At 45.5% G+C, this 25,969-nt stretch overlaps 1 protein-coding gene across 1 annotated transcript; it reads left to right on the top strand.

Annotated features, from left to right (window-relative positions):
* LOC142775122 (uncharacterized) lies at positions 1–25,969 on the top strand. The gene is made up of 2 exons (XM_075876469.1): positions 1–653; positions 25,876–25,969. The coding sequence occupies exons 1-2, from the start codon at positions 1–3 to the stop codon at positions 25,967–25,969; spliced, it is 747 nt and encodes a 248-aa protein (XP_075732584.1).

The raw sequence follows: 25,969 nt of genomic DNA, 5'->3' as shown, positions 1-25,969 counted from the left end.
ATGTTTGGCGACGAGGATGGGATCCAGACAGCAGGAAAAACAGCAGCTGTTCGGGGTGGTGCCATGCTCGGAAAGCTTCCAGAGTTCGATCCGGACGGGGACAACTGCGATGTTTTCTTCGAGCGATTTGAGTGTTTTGCAGCTGCTAACGACATCGCAGAGGATAAGAAGTTGCAAGTGCTATTGACGTCCATCGGGGAGAAGGCATACGTCACGCTGAGGAGCCTTCTTCTGCCGAAAACGCCTACCCAGGAGACGTATGACGTGGTCATCGCAACGCTGAAAAAGCACTATACCCCAAAGTGCTCCGTGGTTACGGAAAGATACCGTTTTAACCAACGCAATCAAGAACCGCACGAAAGCATCAGCGACTTCATAGTAGGACTCAAGAAACTGGCTGCAACATGTGAGTTCGGCACATTTCTTGAGCAAGCCCTGCGAGATCGTCTCATCGCGGGATTGTGTTCCGACAGCATACGGTGCAGGCTTCTGGCGACACCTGATGCAGAATTAACCTGGGAGCGCACCTGCAGCATTGTAGCAGCCATGGAATCTGCTACTAGAGGCACTCGGGAAATGGTGGCGACCCTCGCAACAGGGACCCCCGTCTACAGCGACGTTCACTGGAACAAGGAGACGGCAGCTGGACAACGGCAAGCACCTGCTGGGGACTACGCACGGAGTTTCATGCCGAAAACCACTTCAGCTGCAGGTACACAAGAGACTAAGGGGCGTCATCGTTGCGGTGGGCGGCACTCTCCTGTAAGTTGTCCGTTCATGAACAGCCGTTGTTTTAAATGTAACAAGAAAGGCCATGTAGCCAAAATGTGTAAAACTAGGGCGCCTATTCATTGCCTGGCTAATGATGCAACGCGTGATGAGTTGTTGACACTGTGTCACACAGACCGTAGGTCGGGCACGCCTGCCATTGTGGTGCCGTTGCTGATAAACGGAAAAAAGATTTCGATGGAGCTAGATACAGGCGCAGCCGTATCGGTAATGTGTGAAACAGAATGTTTAAAACATTTTCCCGATGCAAGTTTCAGGGAAACAGATGTTAGGCTAGTCACCTACAATGGCACGCCTGTCACGGTCAAAGGTATTATGGATGTTGATGTAGAGTACCAGAGCCAACACGTTCGCTTGCCACTAGTGATTGCTAAGGATAGCACAGGGGCTAGAATGCCAACATTATTAGGGCGGGAGTGGCTAACGAAAATAAAACTCGACTGGCTGAATGTGGTACGGGTGCAGAACGTACGGGAAGAAGCACAGATAACTGATAAGTACCGCGAGGTATTTCAACCAGGATACGGGGCCATTAAAGGGTTTCACGCTAGTATTGTGCTTAAGAAAGGCGCTACTCCTGTTTTTTGTAAAGCGAGACCAGTGCCATACGCGTTACGCGAGCAGGTAGAACAAGAGCTGCTTAATATGGAGAAGGCAGGCATTGTGTACCGCGTGAGGCACAGTGCTTGGGCCACCCCACTGGTGGTTGTGCCGAAAAAGAATAATGGCATGCGACTGTGCGGGGATTACCGGGTCACCGTCAATCCTTTCGTGGTAGTTGACCATTACCCTCTACCGCTGCCTGAAGATATATTCACCACGTTGCAAGGTGGAGCTGTGTTTTCAGTTCTTGACCTGAGTAAGGCGTATCTGCAACTGGAATTAGATGAGCACGCTCAGGAACTGCTCACCATTAACACGCATATGGGCCTTTTCCGGTACAGGCGCCTACCCTATGGTGTAGCCTGTGCACCAGCCGCATTTCAGGCGGTAATGGACCAAGTCCTGAGGGGCTTGCAAGGCACGGCTTGCTATCTTGACGATGTCATCATAGCGGGAGGTAGCTACGAGCAGTGTCGTGAAAGAGTGGAACAAGTACTCATGCGCCTAAGCGAATACGGTATCAAGGTCAACGCGGAAAAGTGCAGCTTGTTTAAAAAAAGAGTAACCTACTTGGGGCACGAAGTTGATGGCAATGGGTTGCACCCTACCAGTGACAAAGTAAGGGCGATAAAGAATGCACCCAAGCCAGACAATGTCACGCAACTAAAGGCATTTTTGGGACTGGTCAATTTTTACGCAAAATTTTTACCAAATGTAGCTACAGTCCTGGAGCCTCTTCATGGCTTGCTGCGCAAGGAAACCAAGTGGCACTGGTCCCGACTATGTGACGACGCGTTCAACAAATGTAAAACGTTGTTGACGGATGAAAGTGTGTTGGAAATATATGATGTGGCAAAAGAAATTCAGCTCACGTGTGACGCTTCAGAGTATGGCCTAGGAGCCGTACTATCGCATGTCGTGAACGGCCAAGAGAAGCCTATCGCTTTCGCCTCAAGATCGCTGTCAGTGTCCGAGCGGAACTACGGACAAATAGAGAAAGAGGCACTGAGCATAGTATTTGGAGTAAGAAAATTCCACAAGTATCTATATGGCAGGGCATTCAACGTTTTAACGGATCACCAACCACTGACGGCTCTTTTCGACCCACACCGACATTGCGGTGCCGTGGCAATTGCCAGGGTACACAGATGGCTGACATTTCTAGCAGACTATCGGTACAAAATTACGCATAAGCCGGGCTCCGCCATATCGCATGCTGATGCTTTGTCACGGCTACCGTTGTCGGAGGGGGGGCATGACGAGGACACAATTTGCTACTTTTCCACGTTGTCAGATTTGCCGCTGACCGCGAAAGACATTGAGCGTGCAACAGGGTGTGACAGTTTGCTGCGAGTTGTGCGAAATAGGATATGGCAAGGTTGGCCAAAGACTGTCAGTGCGGAACTGCAACCGTTTTGGGTTCGCCGATTTGAGCTCACGGTGGACGAGGGCTGTATTGTGTGGAATAACAGGGTTGTTGTTCCTGAAAGCTTGAAGACTGTAGTACTAGCACTCTTGCACGAACAGCATCTCGGGATCTCAAAAATGAAGGCTGTTGCACGGTCAATGGTCTGGTGGCCGGGTATCGACGATGCCCTTGAACAGGCGGTGCGCAAATGTAGTATCTGTCAGGCAGTACTTCCTGCAGCGCAGCCAGTTCCTTTGTTTCCATGGAAAGTTTGTGAACACCCGTGGCAACGAGTCCACTTGGATTTTGCGGAAAAAGAATCGCAAATCTTTCTTATTGCAGTAGATGCTTTTTCCAAATGGATAGAGGTTAAGTGTATGCAGTCGACCACGGCTGCGAAAACAGTCGAGGCTGTGCGTTCCTGGTTTGCGTCGCACGGGTTACCTGTGGAAGTGGTTACTGATAACGGGCCTCAGTTCCGCGCAGCGGAATTTCTAACTTTCCTGAAAGCGAATGGCGTGAAACATACGCTCACCCCACCGTATCATCCGCAATCTAATGGAGCGGCCGAGCGAGCGGTGCAAACAACTAAGAAGGCTCTCCTGAAGCAGTTAATGGATGACGAAAGGACAGGTACAAACAGGTCACTACAACATCGCCTAGATAATTTCTTGTTCTCGTACCGCGCAACCCCGCACACTTTCACTGGGAAATCACCAGCAGAATTGTTTCTGCGACGGAAACTGAGGACCCGCTTATCATTGCTACGACCAGATGTGAACGGTGTGTTGACTGACCAAGCAGAGGAAGTGAAAACATCCGCTGACAAGCGGCGCGCAGTGTTTCGTTCTTTTGCGATGAATGAGTGCGTACTGGTACGATCAGTGCGTGGAGAGACTGTGAAGTGGTTACCGGGTAGAGTGTTGCAGGTAAAATCAATATGCACATACTTAGTGTTGGTGGGAAATCGTGTGCGATATGTGCATGCCGATCATTTGCGCCACTCCTGTCTGGAACGGGAGAAAGAGCCAGCTGTGGACGACGAGTTCGAGCTGCCGCATGTGCCCGAAGAACGGGACCCTACTACTTCGACGACGACGCTGCCACCGATTACCCAACACCAGTCGAGCACGGAGCGTATGCCGCAGCCGGACATGACTACGCTCCGGAGAAGCACCCGACAACGCCGGGCGCCTGATCGCTGGGGCTATAGTAGCCGTACTTAAAGTTGTCAGAAAGGGAGTGTTGTGTTCATATCGCGATAGGCTACACCTGTCGTAGTTGTCAAGTTGCGGTGATAAGTGAATGATCGCCACTGCGCATGTGTAACCTGGAGCCACTTGTATATAGGGGCGTGTGCCCTACGTTACGGAGTTCGTTGTGCTGTTGTGAGGCTGCCCTTTGGCATGCCTGAATAAAGGATTCGAAAAGCATGCCCTGGTTCTGAAGTTACAACAGCCACTAGACCACAGCGGCCGGGCAGCTCAGAAACTAAAGATGGTATTATCGATGAGCTGCAGTGTAACATTATTGGCGCAAATTTTGCAGAGCATTTTTGTATGATACCTCAAACTGCCATTCTGGAGCGCGGCAAAATAAACAACGTGAAATCAAAGCGAAAATGAACTAATGCGCGCATATCAATACACAAAGATATTTTCAACGAAAGAAATGGCCACGTGTGAGATTCGCATCTCGTTTTTTTGTCTTATCAGAAATTATGGCACAGACTTTAAATACTGTCAATAATGCATTGACAGATTTACGTGCAAAGAGGGGTTGGGTCAGCATTCGAGCACTGACTGACTGGCCTATCAAATAGGCTATAGCCCCACCGCTCCTTTTTTTTTGGCACGCCTACGTTTTCCTTCGCTTTCTTTCTTTTTTTTACTTCCCCCTCCCTGTAGTGCAGGGTAGCAAATCGGATTCTACAATTCTGGCTGACCCCGTTGCCTTTGTTCCATTTATCAGTTTTTATTCTCCCTTTTTTGTTAGCATACTGTCGATAGTTCCGCGGGAACTGCATGCCAAAGACAATGTTATATCGCTCTGCAAGAAGCTGAAACTTAATTAACACAGTCTGACAGGAGGTAGTGAGAAAAATACTCGTCTACATGGATTATTGCGCATGCTAAATAACCCGTAGTGGTCTAAAATCTTGTGGCGTGCTCTGTTAGGACGCAGCATTTCCAAAACATTGCTTTTAGAATGCGGTGAATATCATCAATGGATTACATACTATTACAAATATTACTGAAAGTTATGTCTCAAATATTCTGCTACTGCTGTAGCTCCAAGAAAGAGTAGTTTGTCTGCACATTCTCGGCTTGTGGTTGCTATTCGCTAGTGTTTCGAAAATGGGGGGGGAGGGGGACTGAATTCTGAGCGCATATTCGAAAGGACCATTCACGCAAATTTGTTAGTAAGCAGGCATTCTAGTTCTTCACTACAGTTTTTCTTTTGAGCCAGTCCTATTGCCAGACAAAGAAATACTGAAGGAAGTGGTCCACATATAGGATAAAATCACTTAGAAGCGAAAAAGCTATTCACATTGGATCAAATTTGGGAAGCTTTTTCATCGTAAGTGATTTTTCATTGCATGGCCATCTTCGTTATTGATACATCCAGCACCCCATGACTGTATGATATTTTCTGTTACGTACAATCTTAGCGGAATATTTTGTGTCTACGGCCATTGAAATCCTCCCACTTCATTTCACACTATACTAAAAATTTTGTTATAGGAATTTGGAATCAATTATGAAGCCGCGTATATTAATAGCAACGCCGGTTGTAACCAAAGGCAAGGACATCTTACCAACTCTGAGCATTGCGGGTTCACCTTTTGAACGTTTGTTTCGCAGCTGACAAAGTACTCTGCTTTTCCAAATGTTGAGTTTGAGTTTCAAGAAAATTATCACAACTTCAATTTTCTCGGTGTCATCATTTGAATTTAATGTAAAGTCTCAATGAAATAGCAGAAGAAGAGCTATTTCGGCTATTTGAGCTAGGAGAAACTATATGAATCCAGCTGTGGGCCCGACTAGGCGAGCTGTTTTAGGCGCGTATCTATTAGCGCTTAAAAAGGTACATCGGTTAAACAATGTGAAACATCGCAGTTCATTTTGTTCTTGTGCTTGGGGCCTTGTTTTTACGCTGTTTGCACAACATACCTTAAGACGTTCAATGCTGTATACTTAACATGCACTGGTGCAATTGCCGACGTTAAGTGTCATAACACTTTTGTCAGGCTGCCGGCCTTGGAACATTAGCTGAGATCATTTTCGGCACAGAAGGGTTCGAAAGCGCTGTTGTGTTTTCTGCAAGTGAATGGTTTTAGACAGAAACTCTAAGCAATGCGGTTTTCTCTTTATATTTGTTTTCTGTTTTATTTTTTAGGCGCTAGCCTTGACCGGCGTCCAGCGAAGTACGTGCGTCCGCACTCGTATCACAACACCTGCTGCATAGCTGTGAAAAAACCACCGGCGTCCTCAATCCGTCCGTCCGCCCATTCGTTCATCTGTCCATCTTTTATACTAGTGGGTGACTTTAACGTAGACATTGTGAACCTTAGTACCTCACTTCGTGGAGTTGCATGGACTTTTTGCTCTTCTTTCATTCTTTTTTCATCTTTTTCAATTATATTTCACTACCCTTGCCTGAATCTGCCGTCTGGTTTGCGAGAGTCTAATGGACTTACCAAAGAGCTCACGCAGACCTGACTGTGTATTATCGGAACAAGTTTAAGTACACCAGTCAAGTTACAGTAACCTTGACTCTTTTCACAGCACACTGTAGCCAGCCGGTCTAGAAACTGGCTAACCTCTTGTCTTTTCGTCTGCTCCTTCCTCCTTCTTGTTGGTTCTGTTAAGACGTTTATTGGCGGACACTCGGCGTTGATTCACAACAGCGACAGTCAATGCGGGAACCGACTCTCTGCACGAGCTGCTCTTCTTCTTATGAAAAGGGCGACCCACTAGATGGCGCTGGAGTGGACGACCCACTGTTCAAATGTTTTGCCACAACTACCCCGGGTACGAAAAGGGAGCTGCCTGGCGACCTAACAGCTGGTTACATTGAGCGGGTCATGGTAGGCCTTGAGGCGCTCCACGTTAACATGTCGCGCCCTCGACGGCGCATGTGCGACGATGGTTCGGCGGGTTCAATCAAGTAGTTGACAGGCTAAGTGCGTTCGACGACATGGTAGAGGCCTTCGTATTTGGGCAATAGTGTTGAAGGTAGGCCAGTTGCAGTGGTACGAATCGAGAGCCAGACGAGCGCTCCAGGGAGGAACGTGGGCGCACTAGTGCTGGCGTCAGCACGAATGCTTTTTTGCCGCTCTTGATCATGCGCAGTAAAGGTCTTTCAAGCTCTCGACACTCTTCGGCGAGCTTGGCTGTAGCAGAAATAGGCTCCCACTCGTACGGATCTGCCCTGTACGGAAGTATCGTGTCGATGGGGTGCGACGGATGTCCATACAATAAAAAGAAAGGTGAAAAGCCAGTAGTTCTTTGAGGGGTGGTAATACATGCGTAGGTGACAAATGGTAGAATGGCATCCCAAATTGTGTCATCGGTGGTGACGTACTTGGATAGCATGTCGCCGAGCGTACGGTTGAAGCGTTCGGTAAGGCCATTCGTCTGCGGGCGGTAAGCAGCAGTTTTGCGGTGAACAACATTGCACTCTTAGAGAATGGTTTCAACGACTTCAGACAAGAAGACGCGGCCTCAATCACTGAGCAGTTCCTGGGGTGGACCATGTCGCAGAATGAATCGTTGGAGCAGAAAGGAGGCCACATCGCTCGCTTTAGCCGCGGGGAGAGCAGCCGTTTCGGCTTATCGCATGAGGTGGTCCGCAGCGACAATGGCCCAGTGGTTACCAGCCGACGTTTGCGGAAGTGGCCTATACGAATCGATGTTAACGCGCCCAAAGGGCCTGGCAGGGCAAGGTAGACGTTGCAGACCTACCGGCGACAGGTGAGTTGAAGCTTTGCGGCGCTGACAATCTATGCAGGAGCGAACGAATTTCTGCACGTAGCGGTACATGCCGGGCCAAAAGTACCGTCTACGAATGCGGTGGTAAGTCTTCGATACCCCGGAGTGGGCACATTGTCGATCAGAATGAAAGAATTCGCATATGTCAGAGCGCAGACTGCGCAGTATGACTAGTAGCCACTGGCGGCCGTCACCGTTGTAATTGCGTCAGTGGAGGAGGTCATCGCGAACGGCGAAATGGTGGGCTAGAAGACGCAACGAGCGAGTGGATGGATTGGATGGATCAGTCAGCAAGCCTATCAGTGAGGCAATCCATTGATTCTTGCGCTGTTCAGTAGCAATGGTATGAATGCTAATCGAAGAAATAGCAAGGTGAGACGCTGAGCTGTGGGCATTGTCTTCAGGCAAGGGAGAGCGCGACAGGGCGTCGGCGTCAGCATGTTGCCTTCCGTTGCGGTACAGCATGCGGATGTCGTAGTCTTGCAGGTGAAGTGCCCACCGGGCGAGACGGCCTGAGGGATCTTTCAATGACGACAACCAGCATAGTGCGTGATGGTCGGTGACGACATCGAATGGGCGACCATACAAATAAGGTCGGAACTTTGTAAGGGCCCAGACGATTGCCAAACATTCTTTCTCAGTGATGGTGTAATTAGTATCGGCTTTAGTAAGCGTACAGCTTGCTTACGCCACGACATAATCTGGGAACCCTGGTTTGCGCTGCGCAAGGACAGTGCCGAGGCCGACACCACTGGCATCCGTGTGTACCTCTGTAGGGGCCGGAGGGTCGTAGTGGCGGAGTATGGGAGGCGACGTCAAGAAACGACGGAGCGTTTTCAAAGCGTCGTCGCACTGTGATGACTACGAATGGAGAGACCCGTTACTTCCGAGGAGATTTGTCAGCGGCGATGTCATAGTCGCGAAGTTTCGAATGAAGCGCCGAAAGTAGGAACACAGTCCTACGAAACTGCGCAGTTCCTTGACGGTTGTCGGCTTGGGGAACTCGGTCACGACCCGAAGCTAGGCTGGATAAGGGAGAATTCCGTCCTCAGACACGACGTAGCCGAGTATTGCCCACTGCCGAGCTGCAAATCAGCACTTCTCTGGTTCAGTAGCAGATTGACGTCACTCAGACGCGTTAAAGCATCCCGCAGGTATTGAAGATGCGTGGAGAAGTCCCGAGTGAAAACGACGACGTCATCGAGGTAGCACAGACACGTGTGCCATTTCAGGTCACGCAGAACAGTATCCATCCTGCGCTCAAAGGTGGCGGGCGATTGCACAGCCCAAACGGCATGACGTTGAATTCAAACAAGCCGTCGAGGGTGACAAAATTGGTTTTCGGTCGAGCGTCCTCAGCCATAGGTACTTGCGAGAGGTACTGGGATCGATACCCAGCACCTCCACCAAATTGTTAAGACGTTTACTGGCGGACACTCGGCGATGATTTACAACAGCGACAGTCAATGTGGGGACCGACTCTCTGCACGAGCTGCTCTACTTCTTATGAAATGGGCAACCCACTAGAAGGCACTAGAGAGGATGACCCACTGTTCAAAGGCTTTGTCACAGTTCGTGTATCGCATAGATGACTGCTATTGGGATTTGCAGTGTTGTTCATAACAATTTTTGTCTGAAAAAAAAAGTTAGAAGTTTGTCGTACACTCGGAATGCTATATCAGAAATACTAGCCAATTGATGTGAAACCACGAAGTTGGATGGGCAATGGTCCACGGGACGAACGACATGGTTTCCTGCAATTTGGGTTTTTTTTTTTTGCAAACACACTTATAAGGCGAACCTGTCTGCACTTTTCTTTTGTCAAGCACTGGCTGTGTGGTTTTCTGCAGTTATCGTTGTTTCGAAAAAAACTATAACGCTAGACTATTGCTTCGTTGTTTAGTAAAAGACTGTTATGTTCAAATACTTCGTAAGATCTCACAGCCAATCATGATTATCGGTTGCTCAAATCAGTTTTACTGAGGGCGAAAGCTGTACGAGCAATTTCTGATGGCGTTCGGGGTCTGGAGGTGGCTGGTTGAAGTGCCTTATGCAAGTGATGGTTATCGATTTTCAGTGAACCGTCTAGGAAACGAGGTCTTGAGGATCGTAAGCTAGATTCTAGTTTTGACTGGGTGTTCGTCATTCTTTGGGCACTGTATATTAGGTGGACATCACAACAGCGCTGGCTGAATGCATATGCCCTCTAATAGAGGTAACACCAGAGTATGCATCCCTCACTGCAACAGACATTATCCTAGGGTTGCTTGGGTTGCCATTTGTGGCACTAAAACTAGAGTTTTCATTCACCCAGATTTCTGCCCAACGTGAGCTCTGTACTCAGAAGCCCGCTTCAAGTGCAGTTGTCGGCATATTTTTATCGATTATTACGAATTTGTATTGATTTCAAGCTAACACACGGATACAATCCTGCATGAGTTCGGTAAAAATTTGTGAGCTTCCGGCGAGTTGGAAACCATTGCATGCAAATTCCTTCAAAACTTCATGGGTGTTCCTTTTTTAGGCTGTTAAATCTATACAGCTATATTATCTCTTAGTGGGGCTGTGGGGCTCCCCCGGATTGAGGTAGAGAGAGAGAAAAAAACGTTTATTCGCAGAGGGGAGAGAGATTGGCGTGAGCGATAGCATGCCTGCTACTCAACACTGGCGGCGGGGTACGGGGAAGAAAAAGAGTAATGGGTGACGATGGGGAGGTAAGCAGATGAGTATGTACAGTCCCGCCAGGTTCAAACACTGCTATAGACGCGCATCCAGTTCAGTGGCAAAAGCTGTGACCGCTCTCATGGCCACTGTTGCAATGTTGGCATCATGCTAGGAACCCAACACAACAGTTATGGTGTCTCTCATAATCATATGGTGGTTCCGGACTTTAGACCCCACATATCAATCAACTTCGTCAGTTAGTGGCATAATATGCAACCCCTCAGAAGAGGATATCAATTGCTGTTGTTCACGTGCACATGCTATGCAAGTAGAAAATATATACTCTTGAGTTTCTGGCACTTTACTGTGTTCGCAATTAAGACCGGTGACACTACAGCGCATACCGTCTTGTGAAGGCTGCACCGAAACGAATGCGGTGAATCAGACTTGCGATGTGTCGTTTTGATTTACGAGGCATGCGGAATCTCATTTCCGGGTCCCATTTGTGTAATCTCTAGTGTCGTAGCTCAGGTATAGTCCCATGCTCAGGCGGGAAGTTGCGCAGTGTGCACCGAAGCAGGGCGTTCGTGTCTGGCCGTGAAAACAATATGCGCACTTCAGGCCCACTGGTTGTTATGGCTACGCAGGCTTATTTTCCTTAAAACGACCGAATATATTTTTTCCACACCACATCAAAAACAATTTTCTGTGCACTTATCTGTTTCATACCAAGAGACAAAAGAGCGTAAAGGATATCCCTTGACGGTAAATATTTATCTTCGAGTTCTCTTGAAGTGATTGAAGTGTATCCATGAAGCGTAAAGTACCCTTCACCACAGTTAAGTTTAAGCTCTAGGCATCGATGGAATATTGGAGAGGTATACATCAGTTATACAGGGACAATAATGCCCATTTATTTATAAGGTACACAGAATAACGCAAAAGTGTCACCGTGTCAGGCCTTCTGCGTCAATACCGTGAGCTCTGCATGTGAAGGTTCGTTTTTCCGTGAAAACGCATTTTGTACAAAGGCCATCTGCTTAGGGCGCGACCCATGCGAGGTAAGTGCGGTAAGCCGTCTGAAAACTGGCCTTACGCTTCTTCATGCGTGCATTTTTATGTGATTTCTCATTTTAATAATTGCAATCCTATATTCACGGCTGAAGATAGACGATGATAACTGCGCAAGAAAGAGAAAAGGGGGGAGGAAGGATGACATCCCTTTTCCGTTGTTTTTCCACGATATATACCCCTTAAAGGTCGAGCAGTGAAAGCATCCATTTTCAGATGCCTTTAGTGCTGGACCTTGCGACAACCTAGTGTTAAATGCTTGCAACACAGCTATGATGATGTACACCTTTGATGAAGCTCTTCAAAGTCTAGCCTGGGTATAATATATCTCATTGCACTTCATTTATAGTCTTCCGTTTTCGTGACTGCGATGGGTACGCGTGTTTGGAAGTGGGAACGGTCATGTATGCAACTGTTCTTTTAATATTATTATTTATACTTCCCGCGTTTTTTTCATCGTGGTTATTCCTACGTCTAGTATTATATTTAGAATGTCATCATTTCGTATGGGGCACAGCACCGCAGCGAAAACGGCGCACTTAAATATGCTGCTTTTCCAGGCGATGCTCTCCTGTGTCCTGCCCTGCTTCAACTTGGCTTTGACTTCAAATGCTTGGATTAATAGCCGAATGGATCTACTGGCACCTGCAGCATCGCATCTACCCGTGCAGCCAAGTTCATTCGACAACACGAGCCTCGCCAAGCAACCCTGGTCGTACAGTGACGCGTCCTTTGGGATGTGCACCGCAGCGAACACATATATACGCCCACCGAGACCAACCTTCCTTGGGCACGGCACCGCAGCGAAAACGGCGCACTTAAATATGCTGCTTTTCCAGGCGATGCTCTCCTGTGTCCTGCCCTGCTTCAACTTGGCTTCGACTTCAAATGCTTGGATTAATAGCCGAATAGATTTACTGGCGCCTGCAGCATCGGATCTACCCGTGCAGCCAAGTTCATTCGACAACACGAGCCTCGCCAAGCAACCCTAATCGTACAGTGACGCGTCCATTGGGATGTGCACCGCAGCGAACACGTATATACGCCCACCGAGACCAACCTTCCTTGGGCACGGCACCGCAGCGAAAACGGCGCAATAAAATATGCTGCTTTTCCAGGTTAGATATTTCGCAAATGCTTTATGTTGCAAAAGCAATGACTACTGTCTTGTTGCGTTGTCGTGCCCACCTGAACTTTGCAGTGCTATGAAACGAGTGTTATCTTGCCTGTCAAATGTGCACTCAGCGTACTTAGGGTTGTTGCTTGTGTTGTCGGGTGACGTCGAGTTAAATCCCGGGCCTGGAGCCAAAATGGAAAATATGTTGAGTAGTGTTTTGTCGACTGTGCAGCGCATAGAAGCTGATTTGAGAAGCATATTGGAGAGAGTGTCAATACTCGAAGCTAATACCGGTTCTCCTACATTTGAGCCCAAATCGGATAGTGCGGTACTCGAAACAGTGCGTCGAATTGAAGCTACTCAAACTGCTTTACTTGAGGAGGTCAGGGGAATAAAACAATGCCATATAAACACGAACGCTGAGGTAAAGCTTCTTTCAGAGAGGGTGTCGAAGCTGGAAGGCAGTTTACACTCCTCATATACCACAGATGCCACTTCGAGTTCCGCTATGTCCTCCATCTCTAAGAAACTCGTGGAAATCACATCCAGATGTGATGACACGGAAAACAGACTCAGGCGCTGTAACTTGCTATTTTTTGGAATAGAAGATGATGAAAACAAGGACTGGAGTGCATCTGAGCAGAAGAAGATTAAATTCTGGTCGGAGAAACTACAGAAGAATACAAGTACCGCGCAATTTGAAAGAGTTCACAGACTTGGTCACTTCGCTGTTGGCAAAAACCGGCCTATAATAGTAAAATTTGCTTTTTTCAAAGTTAAGCAGAGCGTTCTTGCTTCAGCTCATAAACTAAAGGGATCGACATTTTCAGTACGTGAAGATTTCTCTTTACCCACGCTACAAGTCAGAAGAAAGCTAATCGAATTTGCCAAAAATGAAAACCAGCCCTACAAGCTCGTCGTTGATCGTCTGCGCATGGGTGATAAAACGTACATATATGATAGTGCTACTCACGCAGTCAAGCTGTCTGCTAGATAGCTGAAGCATAGACGTGCGCATGTCTCTAGAGAAATTCGGAGTAAATCTGCACTGGCTGTATGTGTTTCCTTTACTAACATTCGCAGTTTACTGCACAAGCGTGATCTCATTTGTTCATTCTTAGAAGATAGCCTAACTGATGTCCTCCTGCTCACTGAAACGTGGCTTACTCAGGATGTTGATGACAGTGAAATTCTTCACGGGAATGCCGATTATAACATAACATGTTACATAACATCTAACATAACATGTTATAACATGTTTGCTTTGACGTGATCGTGAAAGCAAACATGGGGGAGGTGTCCTTATTGCTATAAAAAAATCTAATTACTTTTGTCATCGATACATGTTACATAACATGTTACATAACATGTTATAACATGTTTGCTTTGACGTGATCGTCAAAGCAAACATGGGGGAGGTGTCCTTATTGCTATAAAAAAATCTATACCTACTTTTGTCATCGATACAAACTCAAACTTTGAAATTGTCTGGGTCGCGTGCTCAAGTTGTGCCACTAAAATACTAGTAGGCGTATGTTACCGTCCTCTCTATTCTGAACCATCATTTATAGATCACCTTCGCAGCAGCACCACATTAGCTATTGAAAAATGGCGCACTAATAATGTCTCTCTGTTTGGTGACTTCAATTTACCACAAATTGACTGGATCAATTGTTCATCCACCTCAAAAATGTCTCTTGACTTTGTGAATTTTGCCCTTGATTTTAATTTCGCTCAAATAATCAACCAGCCAACACGGGGCAATAATAATTTGGATTTATTACTTACCTCAGATCCTGATAATGTAGGTGAAATCTCTTGCTTTGAAGGGTTTAGTGACCATAAGCTCGTTCAATTATCAATAAACATTCCTCTCAAAATTGCGGGTAAAACTACAAAAGTGATTAGAGACTAAAGTAAGGCCAATTATAGTTGTATGAATTCTGACTTGGAATAATTCTATCACAGCACAATTTTGCCCTCATTGTCAAGTCGTACCGTCGATGAAAATTCGTCATTGTTTAGAGAGGAGATTACTTTATTAGTCGACAAATACGTCCCTGAAATTGCCATATCTAATGATAAGGGAAACCCATGGTTTAACAAATATTTGCGAACTTTGAGAAATCGAAAAAAAAGGCTGTATAGGACCGCGATGCACGCTTGTAGTGCCTCTGCTTGGAATTCATATAAGGAATGTCTTAAAAGTTATACTTCTGCGTTATTCACTGCTAAAGACAAGTACTTTAAACATGACTTACCATCATTATTAAAATGCAATCCCAGAAAATTTTGGCAACAATTATCACCTGCTTCTGCTGTGACAGATATTACTTTGAAAGGCAAAAATCAATTACCTCTCCCAAGAGACCAGTGTGCAATTGCATTTAACACATTTTTTTCTTCTGTTTTCACACGGGAAGATCATTCTAGCATTCCTGAGTTTCCGGAACTTGATTACCCTTTCATGGCACCCGTAGATATTAACATTGAGGGCATCACTAAACTAATCAACAACCTCAAAGTTTCTACTTCTAGTGGTCTAGATAATATCAATTCAAAGATACTAAAAAGTACAATTCACTCGTCCTCTCAAATATTATTTCACATTTTTAGACAGTCTTTGTGTACCGGTCAGCTTCCTAGGGACTGGAAAGTCGCAAAAGTTACTCCCATATTTAAAGCAGGATGTAAAGATCAGGTTGAAAATTATCGTTCCATCTCGTTAACCTCTATCAGCTGTAAATTACTTGAACATATCATTGCTTCTCACATTTACAGTCATCTTGAATCAAACAATTTTTTTAGTTCCACCCAACATGGCTTTAGGAAAGGTTTTTCTTGCGATACACAACTACTTGAATTCACGACAGATCTACAGACTAACTTGGACATGAACACACACAGATTGCGCTTTCCTCGATTTTTCGAAGGCCTTTGACCGTGTCGCCCATTGTCGTCTGATTTCCAAACTGTCTTCTCTTAAATTGGACTCCTTAACGCTATCATGGCTTCGAAATTATCTTTCATTTTGTGAACAGCTCACATTTGCAAATGATTCTCATTCAGATATCCCAGAAGTCCCTACAGGAGTGCCGCAGGGTAGCGTCCTTGGCCCTTTACTCTTTTTAATCTTCATCAACGATCTGCCGACTAACATTTCATCCCGTATACGCCTGTTTGCAGACGACTGTGTCATTTATCGAACCATAAAATCTCCCTCTGATCATGAGGCCCTTCAAGGTGACCTAGACCTCGTTTGCAGTTGGTGTAATAAGTGGTTAATGAGCTTGAACACTTCAAAATGTAAAATAATGTCAGTTTCCCGAAAAACCTCGATTTCCACTTTTTCATACAAAATTAAAAATAGTGAAGTATCTCGAACCACATCATACAAATATCTAGGGGTTATTATTGACTCTAAACTTTCATGGTCTTCCCACATAACTTCCATTTGTTCCAAGGCATCCAAAACACTAGGTTATTTACGTCGAAATCTCAATTACTCCTCATCGAGCGTCCGCAAAATAGCCTATTTAACATTCGTACGTCCACAGTTAGAATATGCCTCACCAGTTTGGTCACCTTATCAAAACTATTCAATGCAGATGATCGAAGCCATTCGAAACAGAGCAGCCCGCTTCATCACTCAGAACTACCAATGTCACAGCAGTGCATCTCAAATTAAACGCGAGATCGGTTTACAACCATTGGATATCCGCCGCAAGATAGCCCTCCTTGTGTTGTTTCACGAGTACATTACTAGCAGAAATTCATGCGCTTTCCCTCTACACACACCGGATCGCATGTCTGCACGCATGCGAAATCAGCGCAGCTTTAAGCGTATTTTTGGCAGAACACGCGCGTTCAACTTATCTACTTTGCGACAGGCAATCTCACTGTGGAATGATCTTCCCGACGAGATAGTTTCAGTCACTAACAACAACGCGTTCCGCGAGAAACTACTCTCTCACTACATCTAGCATCATTTCCTAGACATTTGTATGGAGGTGCATATACTTGGTGACTGTATTTTCCTTGTTCTATTACTGTTATTAGTGTCGCTGTTATGTTGCATTTATTTGTATATTTGAACTGTATACGTTCTCATTTTTCTTTCTTTTTTTCTGTAAGCCCCCCTTACCTTATGCTCTAACGAGCATGTAAGGTACGTTAAATAAATAAATAGTAATATATTTAGAATGTCATCATTTCGAATAACGTAAAGAAGGCCAAGTTTGCATTAGCTTCGAAAATGAGGGCTTTACAAAAATGTCCCGGCAATAACATTCTCCTCTGAACCTTTGTTAAGCAGACTGGCAGCAGAGTCCGGTAGTCTGAGTAGTTTGTGTATCATTAGCGAACTGAGCAGTGCGTCCATGCGCATCAAAAGTAGCACGGCTCTTTATTAGGACGGTAAGCCGAGGTAGACGGCTAGTGATCTTGATGGAATTTCTTGCAGCGCTCACGAGCACGACGGAGAACGGAAGAAACAACTGTTCCGCTGCATCCTATCTTCCGCTGCATCGTATTCGCCTCGAAATCTCTGTGAACCGTCACTGTATCATGCAATTGGTAACGTTGCACAAGTAATACTCAAGGTCACCACACGCCGAATAAAGTACTGTCACATTAGAAATCTCAAGCTATTTCCAAACATGCCCTTCGTGAAAGTCCTGCATTTCAGTATAGGATGGCTAAGCCCTGTAATGCAGTGCAAACAGCCACTCTGTGTTCTAATTCATAAAAGAGATGATGGTATTTATTTTTCTTAAAATAGCGCGGTGAGTTCTTCAAGCTGAACCCCTGTGCGATGTGACGGCCCATAAACATATTACACGTGTGAAAGGGAATAAATTACTCGTGTTATCGCGTAATGGAAAACATACCGCACGGCCATCCGAGGACGGCTAACGACTTTTATTTGCTGTTTTATACGCCTTCAATTCACTGCACAATATTAACAGCGCTAAGTCTAAGAATAATACTGGCAATCTGTAAGTCTAAGAAAGGCCGCCGCTGCCCAATTCATTCAATTAAGTGGATGACTTTGCCAAGCCAGGTGTCCGCACAATAATTTTTGTCGACAACGTAGGCTGCTTTTGTTAACACAAGCGATTATATTACCTCTCGTTTTCGCCTTTCACGTCCAAAAATGAAGTAATCGACGTCTGCGCCGAGCGGGCGTGTGCGGCCGAGTTAATGAACCCGCAAAAGTGTTCCCGAACAGCGTCGAGAGGCTGTGTTTGCACCCACGGCAAATTTGCTTGTTCGCGTAAGTCACCAGGGTGCCATGAGATTCCCGGATATTGTGCAGAGACGGCAAGCTTTAGGCTACCCGTGTCAATTACCATCGGGTGTGAATAGCCTGCCAAGGCTGGCAATAAACCATGAGATGTCGGGCATGAGGGTGCCGCGGTTGCCTCTTGAGGTCAGTAAAGTTTTACCAAGTCAGTGTTTCTGTTACAAGAAACTTTCCGTAATATCTGATGTACTCCGCAAACACGCCGAAACTTTATAAAGTATCAAGAGTCCTTATATTCCCTATTAGAGAAAAATTGACAAAAAATGTGTGGTATGAACGTTACAAGAAGACCATAATTACCGAGCATTCAAAATTGAATGTTCCATGCGTGCTGTACTTCGGAATATTTGTCTATTAATTGGCAGCAGTTAAGCAGCTTCGTGAAACCGGTGAAAATTACAGCCGCTGCAAAAAGGTCAGTTATAGTAAATCATTGTTGAACTTGAAAACAAGATTTACAACGCGCAAGTGATGTGGTCACTATTTCTAACGCCGCTCTATTTTAATTATACGTAAAGGTTTGGCCTGTCACATTTGCGCACATCGTCTGTCTAAGATGCTGTTCTTGTGTGTGGTAAAATGATATTCAGCCGCTGCCCCGCCGCGGTGGTCTAGTGGCTAAGGTACACGGCTGCTGACCCGCAGGGCGCGGGTTCGAATCCCGACTGCGGCGGCTGCATTTCCGATGGAGGCGGAAATGTTGTAGGCCCGTGTGCTCAGATTTGGGTGCAAGTTAAAGAACCCCAGGTGGTCTAAATTTCCGGAGCCCTCCAATACGGCGTCTCTCATAATCATATAGTGGTTTTGGGACGTTAAACCCCATATATCAATCAATCAATATTCAGCCGCTACATTTGTTATGATATCAAATGGTCTACAGTAGCCACTGCGCCACGGCCTTCATTTGTTTGTTTGTTTTTCTAGTAATAACGATATAATTTTTGGTTAGTATCTGGTATATCGCAAAACCCAGTGTGCACTGCTATATTAATATAAAACTAAAATTTCAATAAACACACACACATACACACACTCAAAAGTGCGAAACAGCAGTGTGGGTATAAACGTATTCTTTATTCGTGGTATAGACCAGATGCCTCAGCATGCGACCCCATTTATGAACGAGCCGAAAATTTTTTAAATGCACAGCATTTCTTAGTGAGCGTCAGGCACCTTAAGTTTCAAGTTTCAAGTTTCAAGTTTTATTATTTCCAAAAACAAGGTACAAAATCTAAGATATACAGACGAGGGTCCCAGAGCCAGAGACTTTAGTGGGACCCTCCGTTTGTCGATACAAATCGACGGTAAAATTTATACAAAGCAACAGAAAATTCTTACAATATACGGACATCAAAATGCACTTTTATATCACAAATCAAGCCAAAACCTGCAACATGGTATAAAAAAACGAAGAACAAACGAGTCAAACAGGTAAACTATCACAAGTGAGGTTATTCAAGAAAATGATTTGTGACGAGTTTTTGAACAAAGGAATTGAAGCGCAACGCTTAAGGCTAGAAAGTAACGCATTCCAAAAGGATATCGCACTGAAAGCGGAAATTTTTTGACCATAATTAGTATGAGCGGGGGGTAACAGGATATTTTTATCAGCCGCAAACCTGGTCACATTATTATTCTGCAAAAGATCAGATGTATTAAATGGGAATGCGAGTTGATTATACAGCAGTTTGTGGAATAAGGTCACAAGATTTAACCGGAACAAAAGATTCACTGGCAATATATTGTAAGAGCGTAGTAATGTGTAGGCGTTGGATTGCGAAGAACTAGAAGTGACAATGCGGATTGACTGATTTTGAATGTGCTGTATTGATGATAAATGACAAGCATAAGTGCTGCCCCATCAGACTACACCGCAAGTAATATGACTATGAATGAATGCAAAATTCAGCGCCAGTAGAGCTTCGCGGAAAAGAAAGGGCGAGCATTGATTAATGCGCGGATACCAAACGCCGTCTTCTGCTTAAGATGGTTAAAGTGACTGCGAAAGGTAAGGCATGGGTCAAAATGTATGCCAAGAAAGACATCAGAACAAGCAGAAATGGAGTGAATACCAAGTTGTATTAAGGGAATAGCCGATAATGACCTCTGAGCACTTTTAAACACCATAAATTTAGTTTTTGTGGGGTTGATAACTAAGTGATTACTGCTGCACCAATTCATAAGGGCACTTAATGCAAGATTTAGCTTTGAAACAAGAGCATCATTGTTTTTATCAGAGGAAGTTATTGTTGTGTCATCAGCCATTAGAACACAGTGACCACAGTCAAAAGAGCTAAGAACTCGGGAAGATCATTCATATATAAAATAAATAGCAAAGTACCCAATACTGAGCCCTGCGGTACTCCTTAGTTAACATATTTTGTTGTAGAGAAGGTATTTGCGGCGTGTACTGTGTACTGTCGGTCAAGTAGGTAATTTCTTAAGAATGAATCTATCTATCTATCTCTCTATCTATCTATGTATCTATCTATCTATCTATCTATCTATCTATCTATCTATCTATCTGTCTGTCTAACAGCCTACGTCTCGGCGCTATCATGGTCGCCCCCTCAACTTGGCGTATACTGGAATTAGTATGGAAAGGTTTGACGAATATGTCTGGCTGGTTATGACATGAATAAGAAAACCTGTTCCTTCAGACATTCGTGTTAAATGCCCGTGTACCACAGGTTCCGGTATACGTGTATGTGCCACCGGTGATCGACAGTTTATATCTGTCCAGGAACGGCGAAAGCATAAATTGCTAATGTAATTGCGAGAGCGTTAAGGCAAACTATGAATGGCTGCGTTCAGCCGATGAATTCTGAAAATAAATATCAGGGTGCCCGCATGACTCGAACCCAAGCATCCTACCACAGAACCAAACCAGGCCTAGGAAATGCTTTGGAAAAAGACCCCATGGAGGCGTGATGTTGTTGAAGCGTGAGTTGTGGTCGCAGTGCTGGCTACCTAGCATTATGTGGGTACTCCTAGGATACAGGCGTCACATTGGGCTATCGTCGCTTGTTTACTTAAGCGCCATCATCTGAAGTTGGTCTGCGTTGCACAATGCAAGGTCACTATTCTTGCGAGCACAAACGCCACGTATGGGCTTACCATTTTGGATGATGTAATACCCGTGTTGACGTTGGCACCGTAACCAAACTGCCAACAACTGGTTATTTGCAAAAAATTTGTGACTTGTAAACGTATGTCAGGGCGTACAGCAATTGTGCATATATTTGACGTCTATACGGAAAGTGTCGCTCAATAAATAAAAAAAACTTACACCGTTGTCACCTCCATATGCTTCGCATAACATATAGATTCCCGTTGTACGTAGGATTTGACGCATTTTCTTTTCCCCGAATTTCTGTGGCTGTGACAAGACCCAGTCCTTCACAGCGTCCTTGCCTTCGTCGTCCAAGTTAAAACGCTTCCCATACATATATTTTCCAGTGCTTTTTTTGAGGGCGTCAGCCCACGCTTGCCGACGTCATTTGTTTAGACTGCCCACGTTTTTAGCAGTGGTAGGATTTTTATCTTAGCTCTGATTTCGTGCGGTATTTTAAGCCTCAGTGCGGGTCGAGTTAGTGATTTTAAGTTTAGGAGCTTCAAGACGTCATGTCCTTGTCGAGTGGAGGATAGTCTCTACCATTGCGATGCTCGTTGTGCTTCAATTATTTCGTTTATGGTGTTATGTAGACCCAATTCCAAGAGTTGGTCGTTGCTGACCCTAGTGGGTAATCCTAAGGCCGCTCTGTAGAATGACCGAATTAATATGTAGATTTCATTCTTTGCATCACTCCAGGGGTACAAGAAGGGGCATGTGTACGCAATTCTACAAATGAAGAAAGCCTGCGCTAACTTGCAGGCTTCTTTTTCTCGCATCCCATGCTTCCGTGCGCTTATTCTTCTCAGGAGCCCAATGACTTGTCGCGAAGTGGTTTTCAGCCTTTTAGGAGTTTCTCGAACGAGCCATTTTTTTTTTCTAAAAATTGGCCGAATATCCTTATGGTGCTTACTTTTCGTACGGTTTTTTTTTTATTTACCGTGATGGTAAACGTGTCTCTGATAGCTGACGGTAGTTTAGTCGCTATGAAGAGCTCTGATTTGGCTTGAAAACATTTAAGTCCGTTCAGTGCCCTGAATGTTTGCACTGTGTCGGCCGCTTCTTGCAAAGCTTTCTTGACATCAGCTGGGCTTCCTGTCCTCGTTCAAATCGTCACGTCGTCTGCAAATAATGCGTGGCAAATATGCGGAATCTTTTCCGACTTTTCTGGCAGTTTCCTTGTCGTGCAGTTAAACAATAAGGGTGACAACACTGTGCCCCGTGGTGTACCTCGTGCTCCGAGTTTTAGTACTGGACTTTGTATTCCACCAAATTGCAGAATGGCTGTCCTGTCTTTGAGAAAGGCCGAAATGTAGGTATATTTTCGTACTCCTACATTCATCTCGGCGAGATTAGATGAGACTGGCTTGTGGGGTACCTAATCAAAAGATTTTTGAACATCTATTCCTAGTATTTTCCTGGTGTAACCGAGAATGCCTGGGTCTACGATGTCTTTTTTATCATCCGCATAATGTCTTGAGTGGACATACTTTGCCTAAAGCCAAATCGGGTTGGCGGAAAGAGTTGAAAATCTTCTGCGTGTTCATGAAGTCTGGCTAAGACAACGTGTTCGAGTGCCTTTCCCAGACATCAAGTCAGAGATATTGGCCTTAAATTTTCCAGCTCTAATTTCTTCCCCGGTTTAGGAATAAAAATGACTTTGGCTTTTCTTTCCAAGTACTGGAGATGTTTCCAGTATGCCATATGTCGTTGTAGAGTTTAGTTAAACTTTTGATAGACTCATCATACAAGTTTCTCAGCATCTTGTTTGTGACAAAATTTTGCCCCGCGGCCGAGGTTGTCTTGAGATTTGCTATAGTGCTACCCTGACTTCAGCTTCGGTGATGCCTGCATCTAGTTTTTTGTTGTTGGTTCTCTCGTACAGGAGATAGGCGGCTTCGTCCTCTTCCGAGTTGAGGTACTTTTTCATTAGTATATTTAGGATGTCGTCATTCATGCCTTTGAATTTCTGCGCCAGCATTTGCATGCGTCTTTTTGCAGCCCCTTTAGTATTTTCTGGCTCCATTAAGTGCTTTGAGAGCCACCTTGGGTTTTTGGAGCCGAGCTGTTCATTAATCCTGTCAAAGGTTTGCATTCATTACATTGAACTTAGTTCGCCCAAGTATATGTGTATTTCTTTTTGTACTTCTACCAACTGTAGTTTGAGGTTTTGGTTAAGCTTACTTTTAAGTCATTCTGCTTGCAGTGTTCGTTGTTTCTCCCACAAGTTCACCAGCCTTGAATCTTGCTTGGGACAATGTTCTTCTGCCGGGACCTCTGTAGTGGCTTTTTCGAAATCTTTAAGCAGTTCTTGTACCCACTCATCAATATTTTCGATTTTGTCCACTGCTTGCCGGTTCCGTTTGTACCTAAAAAGATCCCATTTAGTACGCTAGACCAGAAATTTTTTCCTGCCACAACCTGTTGCTGGAATTCGAATATCGAGTAGATTGCTGTCACTGCCCAGATTCAGCCCTGTGTTTGCCCAGGTTGCTTTTTCGGCATGCCTGACAAAGCACAAGTCCGGGGTGGTATTTCTTGTGACACTGTTACCTATCTTTGTCGGCTGTGACGGATCAGTGAGCAGCATCAGTCCGCTGTCATGGGTACCGTTAAGAATAGCAACGCCTTTTTTCGTGCTTTGCTTATAGCCCCACATTGGTGATGGGCATTAAAGTCTCCGACGACATTAGTTGTTCATTCGCAGCTTCCTTAACTGCGTTTCTGATTATTCATGTATAGGGTAATATTTTACTTTGCGGCGAGCTGTATATGTTGAGTATGTACAGCCATTTATTTTTCTGCGTTTAGGCATGAGTTGTACGAATGTATAATAAATGTTTTCCAATTCTAAGTCTATTTCTATCGACGCACTGTTACGTTGCATGGCTATTGCTGTTCTTGTTTTTTTTCTTGTGAAAATCTCTTGTTACGTGGCATATCCAGCTATTTTTGTTTCTGTTTCATTGCATGGCTATTACATCGATCTCGGGATCGAAGTTGGAAAGGGCGAATCGCAGTGCCGCCCGCTTTTTAGCGAATGACTTGCAATTCTACTGAATAATTTTAACTTGTCCCGCCATTCTTTTTGGTGTAGGGTTCAGTCCTGACGTTGACTGTGTTCGTTATCTTGCCGCTTCGCGCGTTACTTCGTTTAGTTTGACTTGGTCTCAAAGCGGGTAGGTGGAATGTCGCTTGAGAGTAGTCTCTGCTGGTTACGTTTGAAAGCATTCTTGTTATTTCACTGCTAAGCGTTTCGTGAAACATTTTCAGGGTTTCTTGAACGGAGGTATGGATAGCTCTCATCTTTTCATCTCTTTCTTTTGACATCGTCGCGATGGCGTCTTCTACGACGTCGACTCTTCGAGCAATGTCAATAGGGTCCTCGTGCTTTTACTTATCCTCCTCGACAAGCTTTTGTTTAGGATTGCGTGCTCCCTCCGTTTCCATAAGTTGTGCGCTGTCTCTGAACTCGCTTGAGTCTATTTCTCTGGCAGCGTTTGCAAGGGTAGCTGATTTTGCATTTTCTAAGGCTTGAGTTTTTCTAATCGCGGCTTCTAGCTGTTTCCTGAGCTCTCTAACTTCAGCAGCCAACTCCCTTACCGTGTCGCAGTCTCGTCCTTCCGTATTTGTCTCGTCTCTGGGGCTCACGGGTCTGGCGTCTCTCTGCTCCGGTTGATTTCTGGCCCTGGACAGCGACCGGTTGGTGAGCCGTCCTCTGTTGTTGCACCGGCCTCGGCTCAACGAGCGTGCTCGCTTGATGCTGCCAGCTTGATTGGGTTGGTTGTTTCGCACCGCTTCCCGATAGCACGTGCTCAGCGTGCTGAGTTGGGTCGCTCTGCCACCTGACCGAGATTGCCCTTGCCTGTCATTGCTGTCTTTGAGTATCGACGACATGTCGTTAGTTGCATTGGTGCCTCTTTTTTGAGGAACCTGTAAGTAATACTTATATTTACAGTCTCGTTCTTCGGCGAGGTGTTCCCCTTTGCAGACAATGCATCGGGCTCTGCAGTATGGGTTGGTACCCCATGCTGGCGTCTCGTGCGTTTCTTCACCGCAGCGCTTGCATCTCTTCTTTCTTTCTTGAGAGCAAATGTCCGCCCGATGTCTGGTGCGTCGGCAGTTAAAACATACCTCTATTCGTTCTTTGAAGGGGTGGGCTACATACGTAGCCCCCCAAAACCTGACCTACTCCGGGCGCTCCGTTCCTGCGAAAACGGCAACGATGTGTTTTCTTCCCAGTTTTTGGCATCAACCAGTTTGATGCTTGGATTTTTTGCATGCAGTTTCTTGAAGATAGCTTCGTCGGTTTCGTCGGAGCATGCGTAGTAGATTACTCCTTTCGTTGAATTTTCTGGGGCTGGAGCGTATGCTACCACTTAAATTTCTTCCTGTCCAATTTTGAGAATCTTGATGTTATTATAAGCTTCGACCCTCGCCCGAGATGGGGAGCTGATTAGGGCCGTGTTACTATTTGGGGGAGGGGGGGGGCGTACTTGATCTTCAGAGATGGCATCCTCTATTGGCACTTGAGTGGCGGCGCAGACGGCCTTGAATAGCTTTGCCGCGGAATCACTTTATAGTCTTTCGGCGGGAGTTTCGGCAACGGCTTAAGTTAGGGTAAAAATGGCGGGCGGCCTCGGTATTTGGGCGCCTTTTTCCCATTGTCTTGTGTGGTGTCTGTCTCGCCAGTCTCGGTATGCTCGGCAGCAGTGGTGGTGGGGAACGATTAGCGTGCTCAAAGTCGTTGTGCCTGCAACGTGGTCCAGCTCCAATTGTTGTATTCTAATTTCGATATCTCTTCTCCTTCAGCTACCACCTCCATTTTGGAAGGCTGCGCGGCTCTCAGGCAGCGGGAGTTGCCGTGCGAAGCGAGGGGGCGTATCAGACCACGCCAGCGCTGTAA

This window comes from Rhipicephalus microplus, chromosome X (genome assembly GCF_043290135.1).
Source record: "Rhipicephalus microplus isolate Deutch F79 chromosome X, USDA_Rmic, whole genome shotgun sequence".
Classification (NCBI taxonomy): domain Eukaryota; kingdom Metazoa; phylum Arthropoda; class Arachnida; order Ixodida; family Ixodidae; genus Rhipicephalus; species Rhipicephalus microplus.
Note: the sequence above shows the minus strand (reverse complement) of the source record. Positions and strands in the feature narration are given on the sequence as shown.

What these genes read in the sequence shown, in the direction of transcription:
- LOC142775122 (XM_075876469.1), top strand. Translation starts at nt 1, where the DNA reads ATGTTTGGCGACGAGGATGGGATCCAGACAGCAGGAAAAACAGCAGCT. An exon ending in GAGACGGCAGCTGGACAACG is followed by an intron (nt 654 to 25,875) that starts GCAAGCACCTGC and finishes CTTCTCCTTCAG; the next exon opens with CTACCACCTCCATTTTGGAA.